Source organism: Chiloscyllium plagiosum, chromosome 8 (assembly GCF_004010195.1).
Source record: "Chiloscyllium plagiosum isolate BGI_BamShark_2017 chromosome 8, ASM401019v2, whole genome shotgun sequence".
Taxonomy (NCBI): Eukaryota; Metazoa; Chordata; class Chondrichthyes; order Orectolobiformes; family Hemiscylliidae; genus Chiloscyllium; species Chiloscyllium plagiosum.
Genome location: NC_057717.1, coordinates 94,553,393 through 94,580,997, shown reverse-complemented (window position 1 = coordinate 94,580,997; position 27,605 = coordinate 94,553,393). Strand labels below are relative to the sequence as shown.

Genomic DNA, 27,605 nt, shown 5'->3' with positions numbered 1-27,605 from the left:
CTTATCTTTGCTATGTTATACTTTTTCTCTTTTAACATTATATGTTTCTTAACTTCCCTCGTCAGCCACAGCCACCCATGCCTCCTCCGAAGATCTTTCTTCCTTTTTGGAATGAACTGATCCTGCATCTTCTGCATTATACACAGAAGTGTCTGCCATTGTTCCTCCACTGTCATCCCTGCTAAGGTATTGCACCATTGAACTTTGGCCAGCTCCTCCCTCATAGCTACATAGTTCCCTTTATTCAACTGAAGTATTGTCACTTCCAATTGTACCCTCTCCCTCTCAATTTGCAGATTGAAGCTTATTGTATTATGGTCACTACTTCCCAATGGCTCCTTCACTTCGAGGTCCCTGATCAATTCTGGTTCGTTACACAATACCAGATCCAGAATTGCCTTCTCCCTGGTAGGCTCCAGCACCAACTGTTCTTAGAATCCATCTCGGATGCACTCCACAAAGTCTCTTTCTTGAGGTCCAATACCATCTTGATTCTCCCAGTCTACCTGCATGTTGAAATCCCCCATAACAACTGTAGTAACATCTTTGCGACAGGCCAATTTCAGCTCCTGATTCAACTTACATCTGGCATCCAGACTACTGTTTGGGGGCCTGTAGATAACTCCCCAGATGGTCTTTTTACCCTTAGAATTTCTCAGCTCTATCCATACTGACGCTACATCCCCTGATTCTAGGTCCCCCCGTGCAAGGAACTGAATATCATCCCTTATAAACATGGCCACCCCACCCCCTCTGCCAGTCAGTCTGTCCTTACGATAGCACGTGTAGCCTTGAATATTCATTTCCCAGGCCCCGTCCACTTGAAGCTACATCTCAGTTATCCTCACAATATCGTATCTGCCAATTTTCAAAAGAACCTCAAGCTCATCCATCTTATTTCTAATGCTTTGTGCATTCATATATATGCACACCCTTCCCATCAACTCCTATTTCACTCAACCTTATAGCATGATCCCTTTTTGAGCTTTCTGCTTCATTGATACCGTTGTCTTTCTTGACTTCCCTTGTTTTAACTTTCCCTCCAATTTCCTTCTTAAACATCCAATATGTCCCCTCCCCCCCCCCCCCCGCTACTTAGTTTAAACACAGCTGTGTTGCAGTAGCAAACCTGCCTGCCAGAATGCTGATCCCCAACCTATTAAGGTGCAAACTGTCTCTCTTGTATAATTTATGCTTACCACAAAACATACTCCAGTGATCCAAGAATTTAAATCCTTGCTTCCTGCACCAGATCCCCAGCCACACGTTCAAGTCCATTACCTCCCTGTTTCTGGCCTCACCAGCCCGAGGAACTGGAAGCAAACTGGAGATAACCACCCTGGACGTCCTGCTTTTCAGCCTTCTTCCTAGTTCTCTGAAGTCCCGCTGTAGTATGTTCCTCCTCTTCTTCCCGTTATCATTTGTGCCGACATGTACCACCACCTCTGACTCTTCACCTTCGTCTTTGAGGATTTCCTGCACTCTGTCTGTGATGTCTTTAACCCTGGCGCCAGGAAGGCAACACACCATCCTTAAGTCCCACCTGCTGCCACAAAAACCCCGGTCAGTTCCTCTCACTATGGAGTCCCCTATTACCACAGCTCTGTGCGATGTCCGACTCTTCCGCTCTGCCTCCACGCCAACTTTTGATTGACAGACCTGGCCGCCTCGTGGACTGGCAGTGTCATCTGTCTCTACTGTTTCCAAAAGATTCAACTTGTTCCTGACAGATACTTCCCCTGGGGTCTCTTGCACCTGTCTCCTCTCTGCCTTCCTCATCGTCTGCTCTCTTCTGGTATGGTCGGCGTAATAACCTCGGTGTAATAATCTTGTCCAGAAAGATCTCGTTTTCTCGGATGAGCCTAAGGTCCTCGAGTTCTTTCATCAGTGCTGCAATATGTTCTGTCAGTAGCTGAATGTGCACATACTTTCCACACTTATATGAGCCCACTGAACCAGCTTGGCAGTCATGTCTTCACCCTCTTCAACTGTGGCGTAATCACTTCACTAAACCTCCTTGTCAAAGACTCCTGAGCTAAAGCCTCACTCTTCACTCCACAGGAGCTTTCTTGGACCCTCTTTTTGGGGCAAGTCTGTGGACTTTTAATTTAGGTTAGAGGAGGAGGGTGGGAGAGAGGCCCTACTTTGTAGGACCTGGGGTCTAGAACACACCCACTCAAAAACAATCACTTACCTTCCCGACTGGCTTTGCTCTGACTTCACTTCTGCCCAGCACCCACCGTTCTCTGCTGCAAAAAGACTATTAGTACTCTTGCAATTCTGTCCTGATGAGTGCAAGGCAGAAGGCTGTGAACATTTCTCCTTTTTCAGTTTCTGTGCTGCTGAGTGACTCATATGTTTTTTACGATGTTCAAAAATTGACTTACTTTAATATTTGAAATCATTCTACACTCCATCATTGGAATGGACACAATGAGCTGTAGAATTGGACTTATAGCTAGATCAACTACTGTTGCCAAATTATTTCAGATGACTTGACACTCACCCAAAGTCGAAATCACTTTGCTCCCCCAGACTTTGCTGCAGTCTCCTTCTTTGTATTCAGTGACATGGAATCCATTTTGAACAGCGAGATCCGTAAAGATGGCGTCAGGCAGTTGGAGGCAACTGAAGGAACAGGCTGGTTAAACTCCAAAGTGGTAACAGCCAGAATCAGTAACAAAGCAGCCAGCCACGACCTGACAGAAATGGTCAATTTTACACTGAAACTAAACCAGGTTTGTAAGGGTGACTTTCAGGCTTGTCATGCAACAGGAACTGTATTGGTCCAAGATGAACGATTGGACAGCATAGTGAGATGTTTTACTCTGTGTCTAACCCTGTGCTGCCCTGGAAGTGTTTGATGGTTCAGTGTAGAGGGAGGTTTACTCTGTGTCTAACCCCATGCTATCACTATCCTAGGAATGTTTGTTGGAGACAATGTAGAGGGGCTTTACTTTCTGTTTATGTTTAGTTTTAAAGAGTACAGGGAATCTTATTTTCTGTTCAAAAGAGAAGAGGGATATTCATGCCATATCTAATTCACGCTGTATTTGTCTAGGGAGTGTTTGATGGGGACACTGCTTAAGGACTTTTCTTTCAGTTTAATAGCATTTAATGCCCTGTGTCTAACTGCGTTCTGTACCTGTCCTGGAATGTTTGATGGTGACAGTGCAGAGGCAGCTTTACCCTGTATCTATCACATGCTCTCTCTGTCCTGGGAGAGTTTGATGGGGATAGTATTGTTATGGATCAGACCAGACCCCCTCAAAACATTTGAAAAAAGTGGCCCAGACCTTAACTTTGCTCGTTGTTTTAAGCAGGTGTAATGTGGATTTTCCAGGAGGAATGCAGGTGGTCATACCACGTAGTTTTAATCAAAACAGTATTTATTTACAGAGTACCGAATGGAACACAAACAAAAGAGAACAGAGTACTGAATAACCTACCTGTCCAAAAATCCAACAGATTATCCCAATTTAGTGATACTGTTCCAATACTTGCAACAATCGTTATAAACACTCCTGGCACAAAAGGTAAAATCAAACACAGGGTCTTACAGGAGAGAAATCAGAGCGAGGAGGATCAGCCTGGACCTGCTTATTTGGATCCAGCAGCTTTTACAACTGCCTGACTGCTTTCAGTGTGTAGCCAGACCAGAGAAAAGCTGAGCTGGAAGAACTGGCTACTCCTCTTTCATCGTACAAATGTTTAATTTGAAAGCCTTTTTTCCTGAGGCAGTATGTATTTGTTATAATCAAATTGGCCCTAAAAAAACTTCAACCCCAGACTTTTCAGAGTCTTTGTCTTTTACGACCAGTGAAAAAAAAGCCAAGGACAACATAACCTTGTTAAAGGAGCAGCCTCGTCACAGTGTAGAGAGAGCTTTGCTCTGTATCTAACACCATGCGATATCTGTGCTCAGAGTATTCGATGGGGACAGTGTAGAGTGAGATTTTACTGACATTCCTTCAATAATCGTATGAAATAGTTTCTATTTTGAACTATGTACTCATTGTCTGATTGTTCAGTTCTGGCGCGGTTCAGAGAGGTGGGAATATTTAAATCTGTGGTAGGTGCAGGCTGTTTAACGAGGTTTGTTCCTTCATGCAGGATACCAAAGATAACGAAAAGGCCGAATGCGTTTATTTGAAGATAACAGAAGGGGGAAGTTTCTGGTCCTCTGAGGGCTGCTTCCCTATTAGTTCCAATGGAAGCTACGTAGTATGCCAATGTAACCATCTGACGAGCTTTGCAATTTTAATGTCTGCAATTGAGATCGAGGTAAAACTTCATTCAAACTCTGGTGAAAGAGTGAAGTAAATCCGAAGACAGAAGAAACAGAAAAGTGTTAACAGTCAGAAACCAGAGATTGAGAGAATCAAAGAGTCAGGAATCAGACACACAAGATTAGGTGATGATGTCGAGTCAGAATAACACTTCAGGGTGTCAGAGAGCAGGAAAGTGACTCCATTAACGACTACTGAGTGATCTAGAGAGTGAGCCCACAGACTCCTGAAACAAGAAATAAAATATCCTTTATTGTCACGTGTATTCAATATAAAATGCAGTGAAAAGTGTGAGCAGGTGACTCCAAAATGGGTGGTGCAGTGGACAGTGAAGGAGGTTATCTTGGGAACAAAAACAAGCTGCTGGAAAAGCTCAGAAGATCTGGCAGCATCTGTGAAGAGAAGTCAGAGTTAACATTTCATGTCCAGTGACCCTCACTCAGAACCGAAGGTAGCTAGGAAAATGTTGGTTTATATGCAGAAGATAGGGTTGGGAGGGGGGTCAGGAGTAAAAATAGATTAGATTAGATACTCTGCAGTATGAAAACAGGCCTTTCAGCCCAACAAGTCCACACCGTGTCTCCAAAGAGCAACCCACCCAGATCCATTCCCCTACCTAATATTTACCCCTGATTAATGCACCTAACACTATGCGCAATTTAGCATGGCCAATTCACCTGGCCTGCACATCTTTGGATTGTGGGAGGAAACCTGAGCACCCGGAGGAAACCCACGCAGACACGGGGAGAATGTGCAAACTCCACACAGTCACCCAAGGCAGGAATCGAACCCAGGTCCCTGGTGCTATGAGGCAGCAGTGCTAACCACTGAGCCACCGTGCTGCCCAAAGGTGGGGATAGAGCCCAAAGAGAGAGAAGAACAGTTGGACAGACAAAGGAATGGATAACAATCTGGCTAGGAGAGTAAATAGCTGTTAATGGAGACTATGTGATAACAAGGTCTGGTGTGTGGAGTAATGGGCTAGGACATGGGAGATTTCAAGCTCTAAAATTATTAAACGTGACATTGAATCCAGAGGGCTGCAGAGTCCCCAAGCAGAAAATGAGGTCTCCTTCTTCCAGCTTCACTGGAAGACTGCAGCAAGCCTCAGACAGAGACATTGGCCAGGGAACAGGGTGGTGTGTTAAAATGACAGGCAACTGGAAGCTCAGGGTCATTTTTGTGGGCAGAATGTAGATTTTCAGTGAAACAGTCACGTAGTCTCTGCTTCGTTTCCCCAATGTAGAGGAGACCACGTTGTGAGCAGCGAATACAGTCGACTAAATTGTGTGAAGTGTAGGTAAAATGCAGCTTCACCTGGAAGGTATGTTTGGGCCCTTGGACACTGAGAAGAGAGGAGGTAAATGGGCAGGTGAGATTGCAAGGGAAAGTGCCGTGGAGCTATGGGTGGGGTGTCAGGATAGAAGGAGAGGTAGACCAGGGTGTCCCAGAGGGAACGGTCCCTGTGGAAGGCGGACATGGGAGAGGAGGAGAATATGTGTCTGCTGCTGGCATCTTATTGGAGGTAGCAGAAATGGTAGTTGATGATCTTCTGGAGGTGGATACGGATAGGATGGTGGGTAAGCACAAGATAACCTTATTGCCTATTTATGGGAGGGAAGAGAGGGAATGAGGGCAGAAGTGCAGGAGATGAATCAGACCTGGCCAAGAGCCCTGTCAACAACGGTGCTGGGGGATCCTTGGCTGAGGAAGAGCATGGACATTTTGGAGGCTCCCTTGTTGCAGTTGGCCTCTTCGGAACAAATATGACAGAGATGGAGGAACTAACAGAATGAAATGGAGCCTATACAGGAAGCAGGGGGCAAGGATGTATAGTCCAGGTAGCTGTGGGAGCTGGTGGGTTTCTAGTGGATATTAGTGGACAGTTAAGCCCCAGAAATGTCAGAGAAGGGAAGAGAGGAGTCAGAGATGGACCAGGTGAAAGTGAGGGTGATTTGGAAATTGGAAACAAAATCCATGAACCTTTTCGATTTCAGACAAGAGAGGAAAGCAGCACCGATGATGTCATGGATTTGTCGGAGAAAGAATTGTGGCTGGGGTCCCAGATAGGACTGGAACAAGGAATGTTCCATGTAACCCACAAAGAGACAGATAGAACTGGGGCCCATGAGGGTTACCATGGTCACCCCTCTGACCTGAAGAAAATGAGAGGAGTGGATTTTGGAGTAGGTTATATCAGGGATTTGCAGCCTCTGATTCCAGGGAGTGGAATCAGAGGGAGGAGCACGGAGTAGTGGCCCAAACTGTGACCTGAGAGAGTGATCACTGAGACCCAACTGAAGACCTCAGAGTAACCCAGACTATGATCCGAGAGAGTGACCACTGAGACCCAACTGAGGACCTCAGAGTGACCCAGACTGTGACCTGAGAGAGTGACTGCTCTGTGACGCTAGAGTGACCTCAAACACTGTAATGACCTTGGAAACTCCAGAACAGGCTGGGACTGTTTTCCCTGGAGCTTCTGAGGCTAAGGGGTGACCTTATAGAGGTTTATAAAATTATGAGGGGCATGGATAGGATAAATAGATAAAGTCTTTTCCCTGGAGTTGGGGAGTCCAGAACTAGACAGCATAGGTTTAGGGTGAGAGGGGAAAGATATAAAAGAGACCTAAGGGGCAACTTTTTCACGCAGAGGGTGGTACATATATGGAATGAGCTGCCAGAGGAAGTGGTGGAGGCTGGTACAATTGCAACATTTAAAAGGCATTTGGATGGGTATATGAATAGGAAGGGTTTGGAGGGATATGGGCTGGGTGCTGGCAGGTGGGACTAGATTGGGTTCAGATATCTGGTCGACATGGACAGGTTGGACTGAAGGGTCTGTTTCCATGCTGTACATCTCTATGACTCTATGACCACAGATTGGCACAAAATATTACTCCAGTAAGTGGATGTGTTGAAAACCCAGGACGTATACCAGGGAATGAACCCAGCCAGTGACCTGAGGAAATGATCTCTCAACTGCAAACAGAACAATGAAGCCAGTCAGAATGCAGCAAGAAGCAGACAGAAAGCAGGCAATTAACCTGTCAGTGATCACAGTGCAGCCTCTCTGACACTTTCAGGAAGTTTTCAGTGCTACACCAGGATCTGGGACTTCATTTGCGGAACCTCAGCAAGATATAATTATACACCATGTGGTATCAAGTGAAACTGGGGCTTCCATTCAGTAAAATAGTGTGACATTTTCAGGGACACAACAGATGAAGTATACAGAACATCAGCATTACCAACCACACACAGACAGATGGGTGGTTCCATGGAACTGGGCTGAATTGTGTTTCTTCTTTCTGAAAAGAATGAAAGGAGAAGTTATAATTATAATGGGGATAGAATCATACAGTGCAAAAACAGACTCTTCAGTCCAACCCGTCCATGCTGACCAAGTTTCCCAAATTAAACTAGTCCCATTTGCCTGCATTTAGCCCTTATCACCCTAGCCCTTTCCCATTTTTGCACGTGTGCAAATGTCTTTGAAATGTTGTAACTGTACCAGCAGCTTCCACTTTCTGTGGCAATTCATTCCATTTATGAACTACTCTCTGTGTAAAAACATTGCCTCACACATTATTCAGACCTGACACTCCAAACTTATGATTGAGGGAGTGCGACACTGTCCAGGATACCGTCGTTCAAATGTGAAATTAAATCAAGGACCTTCCTGCTGTGTTAGGAGGATGTTAATGTTCACATTGTGTTATTTTTAAGGAAAACTGTGGAGTTGTCCCAACACCAATATTTATCCCAGAAGCAACATCCCTGAAAATAAAAAAATGATGGACAAAGTGTGAAATAGGTTGTGGCACAGGGGTAGGAGCCCTATCCCTGATCCAGGAGACCTAGGTTTAAGTGTCACCCACTCCAGAGGTGTGTGTTAACATCTCTGAACAGATTGATTAAAACAACGCGAATGCTAGATATCTGAAATCACAACAGATGTTGCTGGAGCAACCCAACAGGTCTGGCGACCTCTGGAGACAGAGACCCACAGTTAATATTTTGAGCCCAGTCTGACTGTTCTTTCAGAATAGGCTAACACTGTTTTACATGAGTGAAATTTGCCAGACAACCATGGACTCATTTAAAAGAGATGGCTGGCAGTGAGTATAACCTGGGGAAGACCATGCCCCAGACAAAGAATGAACTTACAGAGGCAGGGTCTTCATGTTGACCTCAGTTGTTTGCACCCTTGAAATTAATTTGCATTAGCTGCAGCTCAGATTGCCATCCAATCTGTCACAGTTCCTGGTAAAATCTCACGCAGCAGAGGTCAAACTGAGGGAATATAACTATGGTGTTATTTTATATTTAGATTCAATAGGAGGTCTTATAAAAAGAGATTAGTGAGATATCTGATCCATTAATTTGGATATTCAAAGTTTTCTGCATGCGGGGAAGTGTCCATTTGACTGGAAAATACTGAATGTAACTCAAGTAAAAGCAAAACACTGCGATGATGGAAATCTGAAACAAATACAGAGAAAGCTGCAGAAACTCAGCAGGTCTGGCAGCATCTACGAACAGTTAAACTTTTTAATCTGGTATGACTCCTCTTTTGAACACCTTTATTCAAAACAGGAGGGAGACAGAAAGCAGGAAATCAAAAGCCAATTAATTTAAAATCTGTCCGAGAGAAGATATTAGAAGCTATTATAAGGACTCAGAAATATTCAAGGTAATCAGGCAGAGTCAAAGTGGTTTTGTGAAAAGGAAGTCATGCTTAACCAATTTATTGGAATTCTTTGAAGAAATAGCTTATGTTATGGGTAAAGTGGCAGATGTAGTGTACTTAGATCTCCAGAAGGTATTTGATAAGGTGCTGCTTCAAAGATTATTGCAGCAAATGAACTTTATTGGTGGAGGGGGTAATACATTGGCATGGAAAGAAGATTGACTGGTTAACAGGAGTTAACATAAAATGTGTTAGCAAGATGTCATGTCTGGTGTTCTACAGGGATCAGTGCTGGCACCTCAATTTTTAATGATTTATATCAATGACTTGGATAAAAAGGTTGAAACTAACTAAGGGATAGCTAAATTTGCCAATGCCACAAAAATAGGTGGAAGCGAAAGTTGCATCAAAGACATAGGAGGTACCAACACATATAAATAGATTGAGTGAGTAGGCGAGGATCTTGCAAATGAAGTATAATGTGAGAAAATGTGGAATTGCCTATTCTGTCAGGAAGAATTATAAAGAGGCATATTATTTAATTGGTGAGAGTTTGTGAAGCTCCGAGATGTAGAGAGACTTGTGCCGCAGTAGTACATGAATCACAAAACGCAATAATTCAGCTACAGCTAGTATTTAGGAAAACTAATAGAATGTTTTCATTTATTATGAGGGGGATTGAATACAAAGGTATGGAAGTTATGTTCCAGTTCTACAAGGTACCAATGAAACTACATCTGGAGTATTGTGTACAGTATTGGTCTCCTTATTTTAGGAAGGAAGTAAATGTGTATGAATCAGTTCAGAGAAGGTTTACTGGGCGGCAAGTCACTGGATTCGAAACATTGATTTTGTTTTGCACTCCACAGATGCTGCCAGACCTGTTGAGTTTCTCCAACAATTTCTGCATTTGTTTATTTTACATCTCCAGCAACTAGACAGAGCGTGGTGGTGGGTTGCTTTTCAGATAGGAGGCTTATGACCAGTGATATGCCACAAGGATCAGTGCTGGGTCCACTGCTTTTCATCATTTATGTAAATGATTCGGATGTGAACAGAGGAGGTGTGGTTAGTAATTTTACAGATGATATCAAAATTAGAGTTGTAGTGAACAGTGAAGAAAGTTACCTCAGAGTACAACCAGACCTTGATCAGATGGGCTAATGGGCTGAAGTGTGCACAGGTGGAGGTTAATTTTAGATAAATTTGAGGTGTTTTATTTTGGAAAGGCAAATCAGGGAAGTACTTATACACTTCATGGTAAGGTCCTGGAGAGTGTTGCTGAATGAAGAGACCTTGGAGTGCAAGTTCATAGTTCTTTGCAAGTGGAGTCACAGGTAGACAGGAGAGTGAAGGAGGTGTCTGGTTTGCTTGCCTTTATTGGTCAGTGCATTGAGTATAGGAGTTGGGAGATCATGTTGCAGCTGCGCAGGACATTAGTTAGGCCACAATTGGAATACTGCATGCAGTTCTGGTCTCCCTGCTGTAAGAAGGATGTTGTGAAACTTGAAAGGATTCAGAAAACATTTGCAAGGATGTTGCTGGGATTGGAGGGTTTGAATTATAAGGAGATGCTAGATAGACTAAGGTTATTTTCCCGGGAGTGCTGGAGACTAAGGGATGACCATATAAAGGTTTCTAAAGTCATAAGGGCATGGATAGGATGAATAGATGAGGTATTTTCTTCAGGGTGAGGGAGTCCAGAACTAGAGGGCATAGGCTTAAGGTGACAGGGGAAAGATATAAAAAGAACCTAAGGGGCAACGTTTTCATGGAGAGGGTGGTGAATGTCTGGAATGATCTGCCAGAGGAAGTGGTGGAGGCTGGTACAATTACAACATTTTAAAGGCATCTGGATGGGTATATGCATAAGAACAGTTTAGAGGGATATGGGCCAAATGTTGCTAAATGGGACTTGATTTATTTGGGATATCTGGTTATTTCATTTTACCAGACCGACAGCTGGAATAAATGGGTTGGATCAGGAGGAAACATTGGATCGTTGAGGCTTGTATCTGCTGGAGTTCAGAAAAGCAGGAGATGTTTTGACTGAAACATATCAGATCCTGAAGGCACTTGACAGAATGATGTGCAGAGGATACCCCTTTTTGTGTCTAGATCTACAGAGACTATTTATAAGTCAGAGATGAAAGCAAAGTCCTAGATTGAAATCCCTACATTGTGAAAAGAGGCCATTCAGCCCATCAAGTCTGCATCAACCCACTGAAGAGCATCCCACCCACTCTGTATACTTGCATTTGCAATGGCTAATTCATCTAGCTCGCAGATCCCTGACTTTCATGGGTTTAAATATCGCTGAGGCATCTGGTGGAATTTGAATATAATTAGTAAAGTCCAGAATTGAAAGTCTTCATAACCATCATCGACTGTTGTAAAAAATCCCATCTGGATCACTGATGTCCTTTGGGGAAAGAGATCTACCATCCTTACCCAGTCTGTGACTCCAGACCCACGGTCAATTTAGTTGATTCTTAACTGACTCTCAAGGCATGGGAAACAGAGGGTGGATGTGTTAGTGATGGCTACATCCCCTGTGCAAAGCTGAGAAAGCAGGGAATTCAGGACAAACCTCTTTACACAGGGAGTGATTAGAATGTGGAACTCACTGCCGCACAGAATGACTGAGGTGAATACTGTTGATGCATTTATAGGAAAGCCAGATTGACACATAAGGGAGAAAGGAATAGAAGGTTCTCATGTTGATAGAATGAGATGTCAAGAGATGAGGTAGGTTTGTATGGAGTGTAAACATCAGTGCTGACCAGATGGGCTAAATGATCTGTTTCTGTGCTGTACACCTAAAGTAATTCTGTGAGAACATCCAAACAGCTGCCCCCCAGCATGTGATTCCCTCTTTGTCGTTGCTGCAGGAAGACTGGTCCTTGCTGCTGATCTCCACTGTCGGGCTCACAGTATCCCTGCTGTGCCTTGCCACATCCATCGTTGTGTTCACCAAGTGCCGCTCCATCCAAAAGGCCAGCATCATCGTGTACAAGCATCTGAGCATCAACCTCTTCCTGGCGCAGCTCATCTTCCTGACAGGAATCCATGTGACCAACAAGGTGAGATAGACCACCTCCCTCAGTCAGGCAGTCGAACGCAGGCTCCTCACCCATGCCACAGGACCCTCGACTTCTGCTATGTCCCTGATCTGTCCATTCAAATCAATCCTTCATAGATATCCAACCATCTTAATTTGGGTTACTTACAATTCAGTCTCCAATCTTCAACTTCATCTGTTCAAAACACTCCTGGTCTTCCAACACCACATGCAAGTCTGCTCCTTTATAATCATGCCCAACTGAAAAGAAAGCTCAAATTTATTAGTCTCGCAAGCAAGTTTTTGTATAACACATTTCTCAAACCACTCTCAGTCTGGCTGAACACATTCTTCATTCTCCTTATTTTGGTTGTCACACTTGATTCACTCTTTCTTTCATTTAATCAGAGGATTTCCATTTTTAGTTGCCCTGGAGAAGGTTGTGGTGAGCTGCCTTCTCGAGCTGCTGCAGTTTGTGTGGTGTGGGAACATGAACACAGTGTTGTTAGGGAGCATTTAGACTGAACATCGGTGAGGAAAGGGTGATATATTTCCAAGTTAGGATATTTTGGGGCTCAGAGGGGATCTTTCAGGTGGTGATGTTTAGCTGTATTTGCTGCCTTCGTCCTTCTAGATGGTTTGGAGAGTCACAGGTTTGGAGAGTCCGATAGAAGGACTGGACTAACATTCCCTGTTACCTTGCCTCCCCTGCTGTGTGAAAGAATGAAACTTGTGAGGAAAGAGAAGAGTTGCCCTGGTGCCATGCCCTTGCCGATATATTTAGACAGAGGTGCTGAGGAATGTGGTATTTTATTTCATTTAATATCCATGGTGGGCTCCCAGTGGGTTTCTGGTCAGCCAAAAGAGAGTGCTCATCTACTGACCAGTCCCAGATTTCCAACAATCCTTCTTTACCAGAAGAGGAAGTCAGATATTTGAAGGAACAGAGAAGCACCCTGTGGATTGGCTGATCAGTTGCTTCATCAGTTTTTGCACTGGTCTTGTATGCCACAATGAATGGGGACCACAGAGGAATCTCCATGGGAGGGACTTCAACACCAGCTCACGCATTGCCCTGGTATCCATTCCACAGTGACTCCAGAATTGGTTCTGATGAGGTTCTGGTGAATTTCTGGGAAGTGGAGTGCAGCCCTAACTCCTTCACAACAGCCACACACAGATCTGTCTCTATCCTGCTCAACTCTAGATGGGATTGTGAAAGGAATTTCATTCACTGTCATCTTTGATATGTGTGATAAGATATGGAATAACACAATTAGTATCACAGGAATCTACACTGCAAAAGAAATGTCCCTCAGTGCCAGTCAAAAATGATCACCTAACTACTCAAATCCCATTTTCCACCATTTCTATACCTTGGCATCACAAGTGCACATTTAAATACTTGTTGAATGTTATGAGGGTTTCTGCCTCGACCATCATTATAGGCAGTGAGTTTCAGATTCCCACCACCCTGTGGGTGAATAAGTTTTTCCTTACATCTCTTCCAAACCTCCTGCCCCTTACCTTAAATCTCTGCCTCTGGTCATTGATCTAACCCTCAAGGTGAAAAGTTTTTTCCTGTCTACACTATCTCTGCCTTCATAATGTTAAACATCGCAATCATATCCCCTCTCAGTCTCCTCTGCTCCAAGGAAAACAAGCCTCATCTGTCTGATGTTTCTTCATAACTGAAACTGTCCAGTCCAGGCAACATCCTGGTAAATCTCCTCTGCATGTTCTCCAGTGCAAACATATCACTCCAATAATGTGGATTCCAGAACTGCACATAAACTCTGTGCCTTCACTATTAAAGGCAAGTATCCCATATGCCTTCTTAATCACTTTGATCTACCTGTCCCATTAACTTACGGGATTAGTGAACTTGCTCACCAAAGTCCCTCTGATCCTTGGTGCTTCCTGGGGTCCTGCAATTCATCAAAAGCTTAAATGCACAGGCCAACAGGTTCAAGAACAGCTTCTTCCCCACTGTTATTATACTTCTGAATGGACCTCTCAAATTTCAAATCTAATGTTGATTTTGCTTTTTGTCCACCTTCTTTGCAGCTGTAACTTTGTATTCTTTGCTCTGTTGAATTTCCTATGATCTTTGTGTCTTTGTATATTATGATCTACTTGTACTACACGCAAAACAAAACTTTTCACCGTACTTCAGTACACGTGACAATAGTAAATCAAATTTTTAAAAAATGTATTCCCTTGCCTTGATTGTCCTGACCAAGTGCATTATCTCACATTTCTCGAGATTGAAGTCCATTTGCCACTGATCAGTCCATCTATATCCTTCTTTAATTTACGACTATTCTCCTCACTGATTACTATTCTACCTTACCCCAGGACATCACCTACTGCTCACCAGTGCAACTTTCTATTACTCCATCCTTCCTTTTCTATTGGTAATTTAACAGTAGGTTGGGGCTGCCCATCCTTGCATGGGCTTCTGGCTGTGACTGTGTGTATCATGTATTTGTCTGTCTGTTTCTGCATGTGTCTGTCTCTGCCTGTACTTACAATCAACTATATTTGTGTCTCTGCCCATGTCTGTACCTTTATCTTTGTGGTCCTCTAATTGTACGATATGTGCCGAACAGTGTTGTGGTGGAAAAGCACAGCTGGTCAGGCAGCATCCGAGGAACAGGAGAATCGACATTTTGAGCATAAGTTCTTCATCAGGAATTGTAGAGTGGGGGGGGAGCACGTGGCCCGAGAGGGCCGAGAGATAACTGTGAGGGGAGTGGGGCTGGGGGGAAAGGTAGCTGGGAATGTGATAGGTAGATAAAGGTGGGGGTGATGGTGATGGTGATAGGTCGGAAAGGAGGGTGGAGCGGATAGGTGGGAAAGGACATGGGCAAGTAGAACAATTCAAGAGGGCAGTGCCGAGTTAGAGGGTTGGATCTGGAATAAGATGGGGGGAGGGGAGATGAGGAACTGATGAAATCAACATTGATCCCATTTGGTTGGAGGGTGCTAAGGTGGAAGATGAGGTGTTCTTCCTCCAGGCATCGGGTGACTAGAGTTTGGCAGTAGAGACGGCCAAGGTCTTGTATGTCCTTGGTGGAGGGTGCAGGGGAGTTGAAGTGTTTGGCCACAGGGCGGTGGGATTGATTGGGGCATGTGTTCCAGAGATGTTTTCTGAAATGTTCTACAAGTTGGTGTCCTGAGCCTCCAATGTAGAGGAGATCATATCGAGAGCAACAGCCACACGGTGTGGAGGTACAGGGTAAATCTCTGTCAGATGTGGAAGGATCCTTTGGGGAATTGAAAGGAGGTGAGGGGGGAGGAATGGGCGCAGGTTTTGAAATTCTTTTGGTGACAAGGGAAACTGTCGGGAATGGAAGGTGGGTTGGTGGGGGTGTGGATCTAGCAAGGGAGTTGCGTAAGGAATAGTATCTGCAAAATGAGGTAGGGGAGGGGAGGGAAATATATCCCTAGTAGTGGGGTCTGTTTGTAGGTGATGGAAATGGAGGAGGATGATATGTTGTATCTGGAGGTAGGTGGGGTAGAAGATGAGGACTAGGGAGTTCTGTTCTTGTGGCGATTGGAGGGGTGGGGTTCAAGGGCAGAGGTGTGGGAAGTGGAGGAGATGCGTTGGAGGGCACCATTGACCATGTGGGAAGGGAAAATGCAGGCCCTGAAGCAAGAGGTCATCTGGTGTGTTCTATGGTGGAATTGGTCCCCCGGGAGGCAGAGGTGAAGGAATTGGAAGTAAGGAATACTGCCATCAACCCACCCTGCACTCTGGGTGCCTTCCCATGCCATGGCAAGAAGTGCAAAACCTGCGCCCACATCTCCCCCGTCACCTCCATCGAAGGTCCCAAAGGATCATTCCATTTCTGACAGAGATTTACCTGTACTTCTACACACATCATCTATTGTGTCCGTTGCTCCCGATGTGGTCTCTTCTACATTGAGGAGACAGGATGCCAACTTGCGGAATGTTTCAGAGAACATCTCTAGACCACACGCACCAATTAACCCCAATACCTCCAGCCAAACACTTTAACTCCCCCTCCCTCTCTGCCAAGGACATGCAGGTCCTGAGCTTCCTCTGCCGCCAAACTCTAGCTACCCATCACTTTGGGACCCTCTAACCACACGGGATCAATGTTGATTTCCTCTGTCCCTACCTTATCCCAGAACCAACCATCCAACTCAGCACTGCCCTCTTGAACTGTCCTACCTGTCCATCTCCCTGCCCACCTATCCCCTCCACCCTCCTCTCCGACCTATCACCATCACCCATCACCTTCACCTATTGCATTTCTAGCTACCTTACCCCTAGCCCCACCGCCCCCTGCCAGTTATCTCTCAGCCTCCTTGCAGCCCCACTCCACATTCCTTATGCATGAAACGTCAATTCTCTTGCTGCTCAGATGCTGCCTGACCTACTGTGCTTTTCCAGCACCACACTTTTTGGCTCTGATCTCCAGCATCTGCAGTCCTCACTTTCTCCTGTACTTTATGTGTGTTTATTGCTGTGTTTCTCTGCCTGTGCTGTCTATGAATTTATCTCTGATTCTGTCTGACTGTGGGTGTTATCTATGTGTGCCTCTGTCTATGTGTCTCTGCCTGTGTGTCCACTCTGTCTGTTTATCTCTTAGTGAATTCGCCTGTATATCTGTCTATGTGATGTCTCTGTATCTTTCCATCCATGTTTCTGTCTGTGTCTCTCTCTGTATCTGTATGTTATGTCTGCCTTCAGAGTGTTAGCCTTTGTGTTTATCGTGTTTGTGTGTCTGCCTGTGTTTCTCTCTGTCTGTCTTTGTGGCTGTGTGTTTTTGCTCACTGCTGAAGCCTAACCAATTACTCTGATCTTCCCTCCAGGTGGTGTGTGCCCTGGTTGCAGGATGCCTACATTACTTCTTTCTAACTGTCTTTGCCTGGATGTTCCTGGATGCTTTGCAGGTTTTCATTGTGTGCAGACACCTCACAGTCACAAAGTTTACCCACACATACATCATCAGACGGAGATACCTGTATCCCTCCGGCTATGCTGTCTCTGCACTGATTGTAATTATATCAGCAGCAATCCGTCCCTATGGCTACGGATCAGAAAAAGAGTGAGTAACTTTAAATTTCAGCAACATCACAGAATCAACAGCACTGAAGGAGGTTGTTTGCTGTGTCAAGGCACTGTGTCTACTCTGATGGGATCCTTAAGAATCTTTTATGTTTCAATGTTTCATTTTTCTAAATTTTTATTTTGATGGGGTGTGAGCATTGCCAGTATTTATTGCCCATTCCTAATTGCCCAAAGGAGAATTAAGAGTCAACCACATTGCTGTGGACCTGGAGTCACATGTAGACCAAACTGCATGAGGATGACAGATTTCCCAAAGGAGCAATAGTGAACCTGGTGGGTTTTTACAACAAATGACAGTGTTTACATTGTCACTATTGGATGAGTATTTCATTTAAATACTTTTTAAAAATTGCTCAGCTTCATCATATGACAACACTCTCAGAAACAATTCACAGAATCACTGAATGAGTACAGTGTAGAAGGACGTTAAAGACCATATTATGCCTCCACTGGGTCCGTTAACTAATCCGGCTCTATTATTTAGTCTGGCTCTGTTAACTAGTTTGACTCTGTTGTCTAGTCTTGCTCTATCATCTAGTCCAGCTCTTTAATCTAATCCATTTCTATTATTTAATCCAGTTCTATTATCTAATCTGGTTCAGTTATCTAGTCTGACTCCACTATCGAGTCCAGTTTGGTTATCTAGTCCAGCTCTTTTACCTATAGCCAATCTCCTGCCTTTTCCCCATACCTGTTCACGCCATTATTATATAAAACAAATCATCCAATGCCCAGTTGATTGCCTCAATTGACCCTACCTCCAGGATTGCAACCTTCCCTATCATGCAGGGTGTCACTGTGCAAGCATATTGTGTGCGTGAGACGCTATATGAAAATGTTTTTTTCCTCACATCATAAGGTTTTGTTTGCACTTCACCAGTTGCTGGACGCCTGCCTAGAACCTTCCTTAGACCTCTGTGTTTGGAGATTTCATCTGCTCTAGAGGTGTATAATAACATCTCTGAGAAGGTTGATTAGAAATTATACATCCTACCTTAGACAAGGAGGCCAAACTGCACAGGCGTTCTCCAGCCGTAGTCGTGACATATCTTTGACTACTAAGCTTTTGAAATTACTGTCACCCAGATTTTTGGGAGCTGCATTTTCAGCATCAAAAATCACATTATCCTCACTGTCTGCTTACCTGGTAGATAAATGGGCCCTGACTTTCTGTAATGAATACAAAACATGTCGCCAACGCCTTCACATCTCTTTGATTTATTTTCATTGACTCTTAATGAGAGACTGGAGAAGGGGTGTGGGAGGTCTCCCTATAATCCTGGAGCTGGGATATCCTATGAATCAATCTCTTTAAAACAGTTAATCATTAATACCCAGTCATTGTTGTAAAATTGACAGTTGTTCCTACTTTATAGTTTTTGTTTATTCATTTTATGGGATTATGGGTGTTGCTGGCTGGCCAGCATTTATTGCCCCATCCCTAGTTGCCCTGGATAAGGTGGTGGTGAGCTGCCGTCTTCCTTTGAGACTTTGTAGTGATTGGCACAACTAAATGTCTTGCTAAGCCATTTCAGAGGGCAATTGAGAGTCAACCATTACTGTAGATTTGGAGTCACATGTAGGGTAAACCAGGTGAGGATGGCTGGTTTCCTTTCCTGAACCAGATGGGTTTTTTCTTAACAATCAACAATGGCTTCATGGTCACCAGTAGATTCTTATTTCCAGATTTTTTAAAATTGGATTCAAGTTCTACCATCTGTCATGGTGAGCAAACCTGGGTCCCCAGAACATTATCTGGGTCTCCGTAGTAACAGTCCGCTGATAATACCACTAGGCCATCACCTTCCCCTGTGCCTTGATCTTGTTGACAAATACCTACAAATGTCAACTGAGGCCAGGTGCAAGACATTAATATTTAAGCACATAACTGAAAGTAACAACAAATAACAGAGACTTTACCTTTATACCAAGCCGTAGTCAAGAGCAAGACTGCGGTCATATCATGTGACATTCTATCACTTCCTGAGATGATGTATACTGTGTCTCATTTGCATATCATACAGTAAACCCCTTACACTACAACTATCACATGTGGGATCTTGCTGTGCACAAACTGGTGTCTGTCTTTTCTCCATGACAATAGTGACAATACTGCAAAGGTACTTCATTGCCTGGATGACATGCAGTAATGATTTCTTTGGTTCTCGCAGCTGCTGGCTGAGGCTAGAGTGGGGTTTTCGATGGAGTTTCCAAGGGCCAGTCTGCCTTGTGATTGTGGTACGTGTCCTTCTGGTGTATCCTCACCCCCTAATATTCACTAAGGTAACCATATGGACCTCTCCAAACAGTCTCAGGGCAACAATGCATTATCATATTGGCAGGTACATGTGAAACCAAATGAAACAACTTACCTGTGTTAATTAAAGGATTATTGGATAAGAACCTGCCTGGGTATAGATGTAGGAGAAAGTGAGGGCTGCAGATGCTGGAGATCAGAGTCAAGAGTGTGGTGCTGGAAAAGCACAGCAGGTCAGGCCTTGTTCAGGAGAGAGAATCAGGTTTTCAGGTAAAATCTATAGGCACAAGATGCAGAGAAGAGTTTTAGACAAAAGAAGATAGAAAAAGAGTCATAGGCAATGCCATGCAGCAAAGACAGTGTGACAGGAACTGAAGTTACAATCTCACCAAAGCAGTTGGGGGAACTTAAAATTCAAGTGAGTAGTAAATCTGGAATAAAATCATTGTCTCAGTAATAACGATCACAAAACTGTTGAATTATCCTGTTCATGAATGTCCATCAAGGTGGAAATCTGCCTGGTCTGGCCTGCATTTGGCTTGAGATACTGCTGGTGTTATTAACTACCTCAGCAAGGCACTCAGTTACAAAGGTAAAGTTTTCATGGCCTTATCAGACCATAGAGCTGCTCTCTCATATTGGGAAAAATAATTGGTGGAGGTTTAACTTGAGGATGACTGCACCTCAGAGGAGAGAGAGAGGTTGCTAAGTCAGCACCTTTTCAGTGATAGCAGCTGGTGTAGGAATTGAACCCACACTGTTTGTGTAACTCTGTATCACAAACCAGCTATCCAACCAACTGAGCTAAATCACCCTGACACGCATTCAGTTGTATCAAACAAAAAAATGTTCTCTCAGGACAGCAATGCATTATCATATTGGCAGGTACATGTGAAACCAAATGAAATTAAAGGATTATTGGATAAGAACTTGCCTGGGTATAGATGTAGGAGAAAGTGAGGGCTGCAGATGCTGGAGATCAGAGTCAAGAGTGTGGTGCTGGAAAAGCACAGCAGGTCAGGAGAGAGAATCAGGTTATCAGATAAAATCTATAGGCACAAGATGCAGAGAAGAGTTTTAGACAAAGGAAGACAGAAAAAGAGTCATAGGCAAAGCCATACAGCAAAGACGGTGTGACAGAAACTGAAGTTCCAATCTCACCAAAGCAGTTGGGGGAACTTAAAATTCAAGTAAATAGTAAATCTGGAATAAACTCATTGTCTCAGTAATAACAATCACAAGCCCTTTTTCAGGAACTGAAGTTCCAATCTCACCAAAGTATAGACGTGTTAACCAACCTGTTTAGGCATATTATGACAAACCCACACGTGATGACCTTTATCAATGCATTCAACTGAATTCACTATCTCCGTTGGTAAGATTTGTGCCCAAATCCACAAGCCATTTTCTGCATCTTTGATTAGATTACAATACAGTGTGGAAACAGGCCCTTCGGCACAACAAGTCCACACCAATCCTCCAAAGATTAACCCACCCAGACCATTTCCCTCTGACTAATGCACGTAACACTATGGGCAATTTAGAATGGCCAATTCACCTGGCCTGCAGTCTTTGGACTGTGGGAGGAAACCCATGCAGACACAGGGAGAATGTGCAAACTCCACACAGACAGTCACCCAAGGCTGGAATCGAACCTGGGTCCCTGGCACTGTGAGGCAGCAGTGCTAACCACTGAGCTACCGTGCCTAGATTACTGTGCAATTAGCTCCACCTTGGTTACCTAGTTACAGGGATGACGTTAGAAATATGATTTGAGTCACCAGTGTATCAGCTGAATTAAATTGGAAAGGTATTTGGCTGGACTCTGTCTAAGCAACCTCGTGTTTAGCACATCACATGAACTACAGCAGATCAAGAAGACAGCTCACCAACACCTTCTTGGGTGGTGAGGGATGAGCAACAAGTGCTGGCCGGGCCAAATATGCCCAACAACAACCAACTATTAAGTGAGAAGGGTTGGAAGACAATTAATTGGAATGGTTAGACAGCGAGCATTCTGCGCACTGGGAATTTTGAAGACGTTGTTCTGCCTTTGCTTCCCAAACTTTGTTTCTCTCCCTCTCCAGGTGAATATGGTGTTGTATGTCTGGACACTCTGCTTACTGAGGCATCATTTGACCAAACGTGATGTGAATGTGTCAAAGATTAAAGACACCACGTAAGTACCTTCCAGAAAATTCGTGGCCCAAATCCTTCAGATCACAGCACAATTCACTCCCACCCAGTAGCAGTGGCTGAAATGAGATCTCTCTGTATGGTCCATTCAATCTTCATATTGACTGGGGGCTGGTGCAGGGCTGGGGTTAGACCCTAATGCCACACAGAGGGAGTACTTCACTGTCAGATGGACTAGCTTTCAGATGAGGCTTCAAACTGAAGCTCAATCTGCTCTCCCAGCTGGATGACATTGCACAATTACAACAAAACATCTTCCTCATGTCACGGCTAATAATAATCTCTCAGGTGTTATGAGGTTGAAGGCGTGTACTGTACCTTTTAGAGAGAGTGAATGCTGTTTTGCACTGAAATCTTACAAGGACCTGTCATATGACTAGCTAGCAGTCTCAGACTGTTCTGGAAAATTGAAAATATGTAACATTTGGCTGTGAAATGGTACCTGAGTTGGTTGCTGTTTTGACAACAATTCAAATTTAACCAATCAGTTTAAATTATGCCTTGGATACTAAAACCCAGTTGAGTTTGAATTTATTATTCTGCCAACATTGAACCAATGAGACAATCTAATGTTGGGAGTATAAAAAAGGCAGGCAGTTTGAAAGTCAGACAGAGCAACTGCCATTTGAAACACTCTCTATCAAAGGTACCTTTTCATATGAAACATGTTTGCAGCAAAAGAAAGAAGATGACTCAGGGAGATCTTCAGCTGGAAGGTAGAAAGACACCAAAGACAATAGCTGCTGTATGCTTTTGAAATTAAATTGATATAATTTTAATAAGTGTTTTATGGGAACAATATATTGTTGTAGAGTTGAAGGCTGATAATAAGCAGTTAAGAGAAAGGGGGGCTTACACTTGCGAATAGTTGTTGTTTAATGTTCACTTTTAGAGTTAAAGAGTAAATTGATGTTATTTTCTTTAAATAGTGGAATTTGGGAGTTCTCTGCCACTCATATTTTAACAGATTACGAAGCAAGCTGAGCTTTTCTGGGTGTTTAGTTTAATTAACAGAGGAGTTCACCACAGTGTTGTCACAGTTTGGGAGCTTGCCCAGGAATGGACAGGTTTAAACAGATCCAGTTTGAGATTTGAACAGATTTGGGGTACAAAAGATCCCAGCAGATTTAAACACTTGCAGCTTAGTGACCTAGCTCTTTAAATACAACGTAGGTGGTACAATTTGTTTAATTTTGTTTTTTTTTGTGGTTGGTTAAATTAAAACTGAGAGAAATAGTTCTTAAGACTACTAAAGAGGTTCTGGGGTTTTGAAGATGATTCCCAAATTTGTCAAGAGAATTTAGAAAAACAGAGATAGGCCATACTTTTAGAAATAGCAAATAGGTTAGAATTGGGTTTAACCAGGGACAAAAGGAAAGCTGAAATTGTAATGGAGTTGGTCAAGCAATTAGAGATATCGGAGAAACAGACAAATGAAGTAGAGATAGATAAACGTAAATTATAATTGAGGCAAATGGAGTTGGAAGATAAAGAAAGGGAAATAAGAGCCATGACAGAAGAAAAAAAGAGGGAGAGAAAGATAGAGAGAAGAAAGAGAAAGAGAGAGAAGGTTGGGGTGGCACAGTGGCTCAGTGGCTAGCACTGCTGCCTCACAGTGCTTGGGACATGGGTTTGATCCCAGCCTTAGGCGACTATCTGTGTGGAGTTTGTGCATTCTCCCTGTGTTTGCGTGGGTTTTGTCCGGATGTTCCGGTTTCCTCCCACAGTCCAAAGATGTGCAGGTTAGGAGGATTGGCCATGCTAAATTTGCCTATGGTGTTCAGGGATGTGTAGGTTAACTGCATTAGTCAGGGGTAAATATAGGGTAGAGAATGGGTCTGGATGAGTGACTTTAGAGGGTCGGTGTGGACTTGTCGGGCTGAAGGGCCTGTTTCCACACTGTAGGGATTCCATGATCTATGAAGGTTCTTAGCTGAGAGAGAGAAGAAAGAGAAAGGGAGAGAGAATTTGAAATTCAGAAGTCATGAATTAGTCAGGAAACTCAAGTTAACAAGATGGAGGTGAAAAGATACAAATATATTAAAACACAGCCACATTTTGATGAGAAAGATGTCAAAGCCTTCTTTATTTCATTTGAAAAATTGGCTAGGCAGATGGATTAGTCAGAGAACTTGTGGATAATGCTAGTTCAGACTAAGCTAGTAGGCAGAGCTAGTGAGGTTTTGCAGGGCTGTCAGATGAGGGATCAAGAGATTATGAAGAGGTTAAATAGGCTATTTTAAGTGCTTATGAAGTGGTACCAGAAGCATATAGACAGTGGTTCAGAAACATAAAGAAGGAACCCGGTCAGACTTATATTGAGTTCGAAAGAATTAAACATAGTCATTTTAATAGATGGGTGCAGGCCTTAAAAATAGCTAAGACCTATGAGGCCCTAAGAGAGATTTCTGCTGGAGGAGTTTAAAAACTCACTACCAGAGATGGTAAGAATTCACGTGGATGAACAGAAAGTTCAAGAAGTGTGAAGAGTGGCAGAGATGGCAGATGAATATGCATTGGTGCATATGACAAGCTTCCAGCAAGAATTTCATCCTGTGAGGAATAGAAATTAGGAGAAGGGAAGATCCTACACTACAATGCAAAGATTAGAGTACACTGGTAATTGTTCACCACAGGTGAAAAAAGACACTTAAGAGGATGAAAAGGAGTTGAACGGTCCTTCCATTGTTTCCACTGTGGAAAAGTGGGGCACATAAACTCACAGTGTTGTTTGTGAAAGAAAGGCACTGTGGGAAATGATGTGATAAAAGAGGCTAAGCCAATGGCATTAGTGGAAGTAGTAAAGGAAACCCCAAGATAAATCGAGCTGAAGGAGATTGCACAGCCTAGGCAGGGGCTGAGTACTGAGGTAGTGCCTGATCTCTATAAAGACTTCGCCTCTATGAATAAAGTTCACTCAGAAGGAAGAGGGTGAGAAGGGAAAGAAGTTATAATTTTAAGAGATATGAGATCTAATCAGTCTCTGATAGTAAGAGATGAATGTATTTGCGCTCTTTCTGTCCTGTTACCTGAGAGAGTGGTAACTTGTGGGATGGATGGACACAAATTTAACCTTCCTCGATGTAAGATCAGGTTGGAATGCCAACTCCAGACTGGGGAAGTAACAATGGGAGGGAGGGAGTCATTTCTAGGAATACAGTTTGTTCTTGGGAATGATTGAGCAGGATCCAAGGTGGGAATGACACCCCTTGTTGTGGAGAAGTCAAAGGAAGACTAGGGAACTGAGGAGTTAAAAGAGAAATACCCTGGAATTTTTCCAGACTGTGTGGTAACAAGATCCCACTATCATAAGTTACAGGGCGAAGCGAAGTCAAAGGAAGACTAGGGAACTGAGGAGTTAAAAGAGAAATACCCTGGAGTTTTCCAGACTGTGTGGTAACAAGATCCCACTATCATAAGTTACAGGGCGAAGCAAAAACTAAAGAGAAAGACGAAGGAGTTGATGTTCAGTTAGCAAGACACCCTGTTTGATGTAATAGTGCAGGAATAACATGAACAGGCAAAGGGTCAGGCAGAAGTGTTTTGTCCTGAAAGGCTAATGGACTTACAACAGAAAGACAAGACAATAAAAGATATATATTGATGCATACTCAGAAAAGGAATCAAAAGGTATTCCTGAGGGTTATTATCTTAAAGATAAAATCCTACTACGAAAATGGAGATCACCGCAGGTTAGTCCAGAGGATAAATGGGCCGAAGTGCACCAGATTGTGTTGTCAGTAGCATACAGACAGGAAGTATTATAGGTAGCACATGAATTACCAGTAGGAGGTCATCTAGGTGTCAGGAAGACTCAGGCTAAGGTACAAAAACATTTCTATTGGCGTGGAATGCACAAGGATGTAGTTAACATTTGCCGTATGTGTCATACATGCCAAATGGTAGGTAAACCACAGGTAGTAATAAAACCAGTACTTTTGTTGCCAATTCCCACATTCAAAGAACCTTTCATGCGGGTTATGATTGAGTGTGTAAGTCCCCTTCATAAAACTAAAAGTGGGAACCAGTACTTGCTAACTATAATGGATGTGTTAACCAGATTTCCGGAGGAAATTCCATTATGGAATATTAAGGGAAAAAGGGTGGTAGAGGAGTTAGTAGCTTTCCTCTCAGGAGCAAAGAATCCAGTTGAAAGGTTCTTTGCAGCAGTATGAGGACGTATGCAGGAATAAGATGGGGAGGACTAATAATATTGTGCATGAGGTGGAAGTAGGGAAAGCTGTTCCGATAAAACAAGACCACTACAGACTTAATCGTTTCAAAGCCACATGGGTTCAGAAGGAAGTGGATGCGATGCTCAATGAAGATATCATTGAACTGAGTCAGTCTGAGTGGAGTTTGCCAATTGTGTTAGTTCCCAAACCTGATGGAACTCAATGATTTTGTGTGGACTATCGGAAGGTCAAACTCTGTAACAAAATCGGTCTCATACCCAATACCAAGATTGGAGAACTATTTAGAGGAAGTTAGACAAGCCACTTATATCACAAAGTTGGACTGGCTGTGTGGTTATTGGCAAGTACCTTTATCACAGAAAGAGCTAAAAGAAGTTTCTGCATTTATAACCTCAAATGGGCTATATCAATTCAAAGTGATGCCTTTAGAAATGAAGGATGCAACAGCCACATTTCAAAGACCACTTTGAGCAGAGTTGTGGGTGGATTAATAAATTGTACAGTTTATCTAGATGATGTAGTGATCTTTAGTGAGTCATGGAAAGATCACATGGTACAGTTGGCAGAGCTCTTTGAACAATTACGAGAGGCAAAACTCGTAATAAACTTAAAAAAAAACAGATTTTGCGAAAGCAGAAGTGATGTTCTTGGAGCATAATATCATATTGGTCATGGAATGTTGACCCCAAGGAATGCCAAGATGAAGGCCATCGGGGAATTTCCGTGACCCACATCAAAGGAAGAGGTGCTTCAGTTTTTGGGACTAGGCGGAATCTACCAGATGTTTGGAACAAACATCAGCAGTGTAGTGGCACCATAAACACATTTACTGAAAAAGAACACAAAGTTTGGTGGTCAGAACAATGCCAAGAGGCATTTGAGAATTGAAAAGCAATATTAACCACCTCGCCAGTTTTAGCTACACAAATGTTTTGAAACCTTTCAAAGTTGCAATCGATGATGGCGATATAGGAGTTGGAGCTGTACTGCTACAGGAGAAAGTGAGGACTGCAGATGCTGGAGACCAGAGTTGAGAAGTGTGGTGCTGGAAAAATAGAGTAGGCCAGGCAGCATCCGAGGAGAAGGAGAATCGACATTTCGGGCATAAGCCCTTCTTCAGGAATGAGGCTGGTGTGCCAAGGAAGTGGGAGGATTGGAAGGAGAAGTTGTTAAGAGTGAGGACCAGTTCAGTCAGTCGGAGGAGGGTGTCAGTGGAAGGGTACTGGTTGGGTCGGCGGGAGAGGAAGAAGCGGAGGATTTGGAGGCCTTTGTGATGGTGGATGGAAGTGTATAGGGACTGGATGTCCATCGTGAAGATTCCCATATTCTCAATTCCTTCGCCTCCGCCGCATCTGCTCCCAGGAGGACCAATACTACTACCGAACAACACAAATGGCCTCCTTCTTCAGAGACCGCAATTTCCCCTCCGACATGGTCGACAATGCTCTCCACTGCGTCTCCTCCACTTCCTGCACCTCTGCCCTTGAACCCTGCCCCTCCAATCGCCACCAGGACAGAACCCCACTGGTCCTCACCTTCCACCACACCAACCTCCGGATACATCGTATCATCCTCCGTCATTTCTGCCACCTTCAGACAGACCCCACCACAGGGATATATTTCCCTCCCCACCCCTATTAGCGTTCCGGAGAGACTACTCCCTCCGCGACTCCCTCATCAGGTCCACACCCCCCACCGACCCAATCTCCACTCCCGGCACCTTCCCCTGCAACAGCAATAAGTGCAAAACTTGCGCCCACACCTCCCCCCTCACCTCCCTCCAAGGCCCCAATGGATCCTTCCATATCC

At 43.7% G+C, this 27,605-nt stretch overlaps 1 protein-coding gene across 1 annotated transcript in view; it reads left to right on the top strand.

The window, feature by feature from the left end:
* The window catches only part of LOC122552189 (adhesion G protein-coupled receptor E2-like), a 61,836-nt gene that overhangs the window by 24,457 nt on the left and 9,774 nt on the right, over window positions 1-27,605 (top strand). The window contains exons 10-15 of the mRNA XM_043694785.1: window positions 2,536-2,738; window positions 4,114-4,284; window positions 11,874-12,065; window positions 16,889-17,124; window positions 19,319-19,385; window positions 21,492-21,583. Coding sequence (XP_043550720.1) covers window positions 2,536-2,738; window positions 4,114-4,284; window positions 11,874-12,065; window positions 16,889-17,124; window positions 19,319-19,385; window positions 21,492-21,583 — 961 coding nt within the window. The remainder of the gene's footprint in view (window positions 1-2,535; window positions 2,739-4,113; window positions 4,285-11,873; window positions 12,066-16,888; window positions 17,125-19,318; window positions 19,386-21,491; window positions 21,584-27,605) is intronic.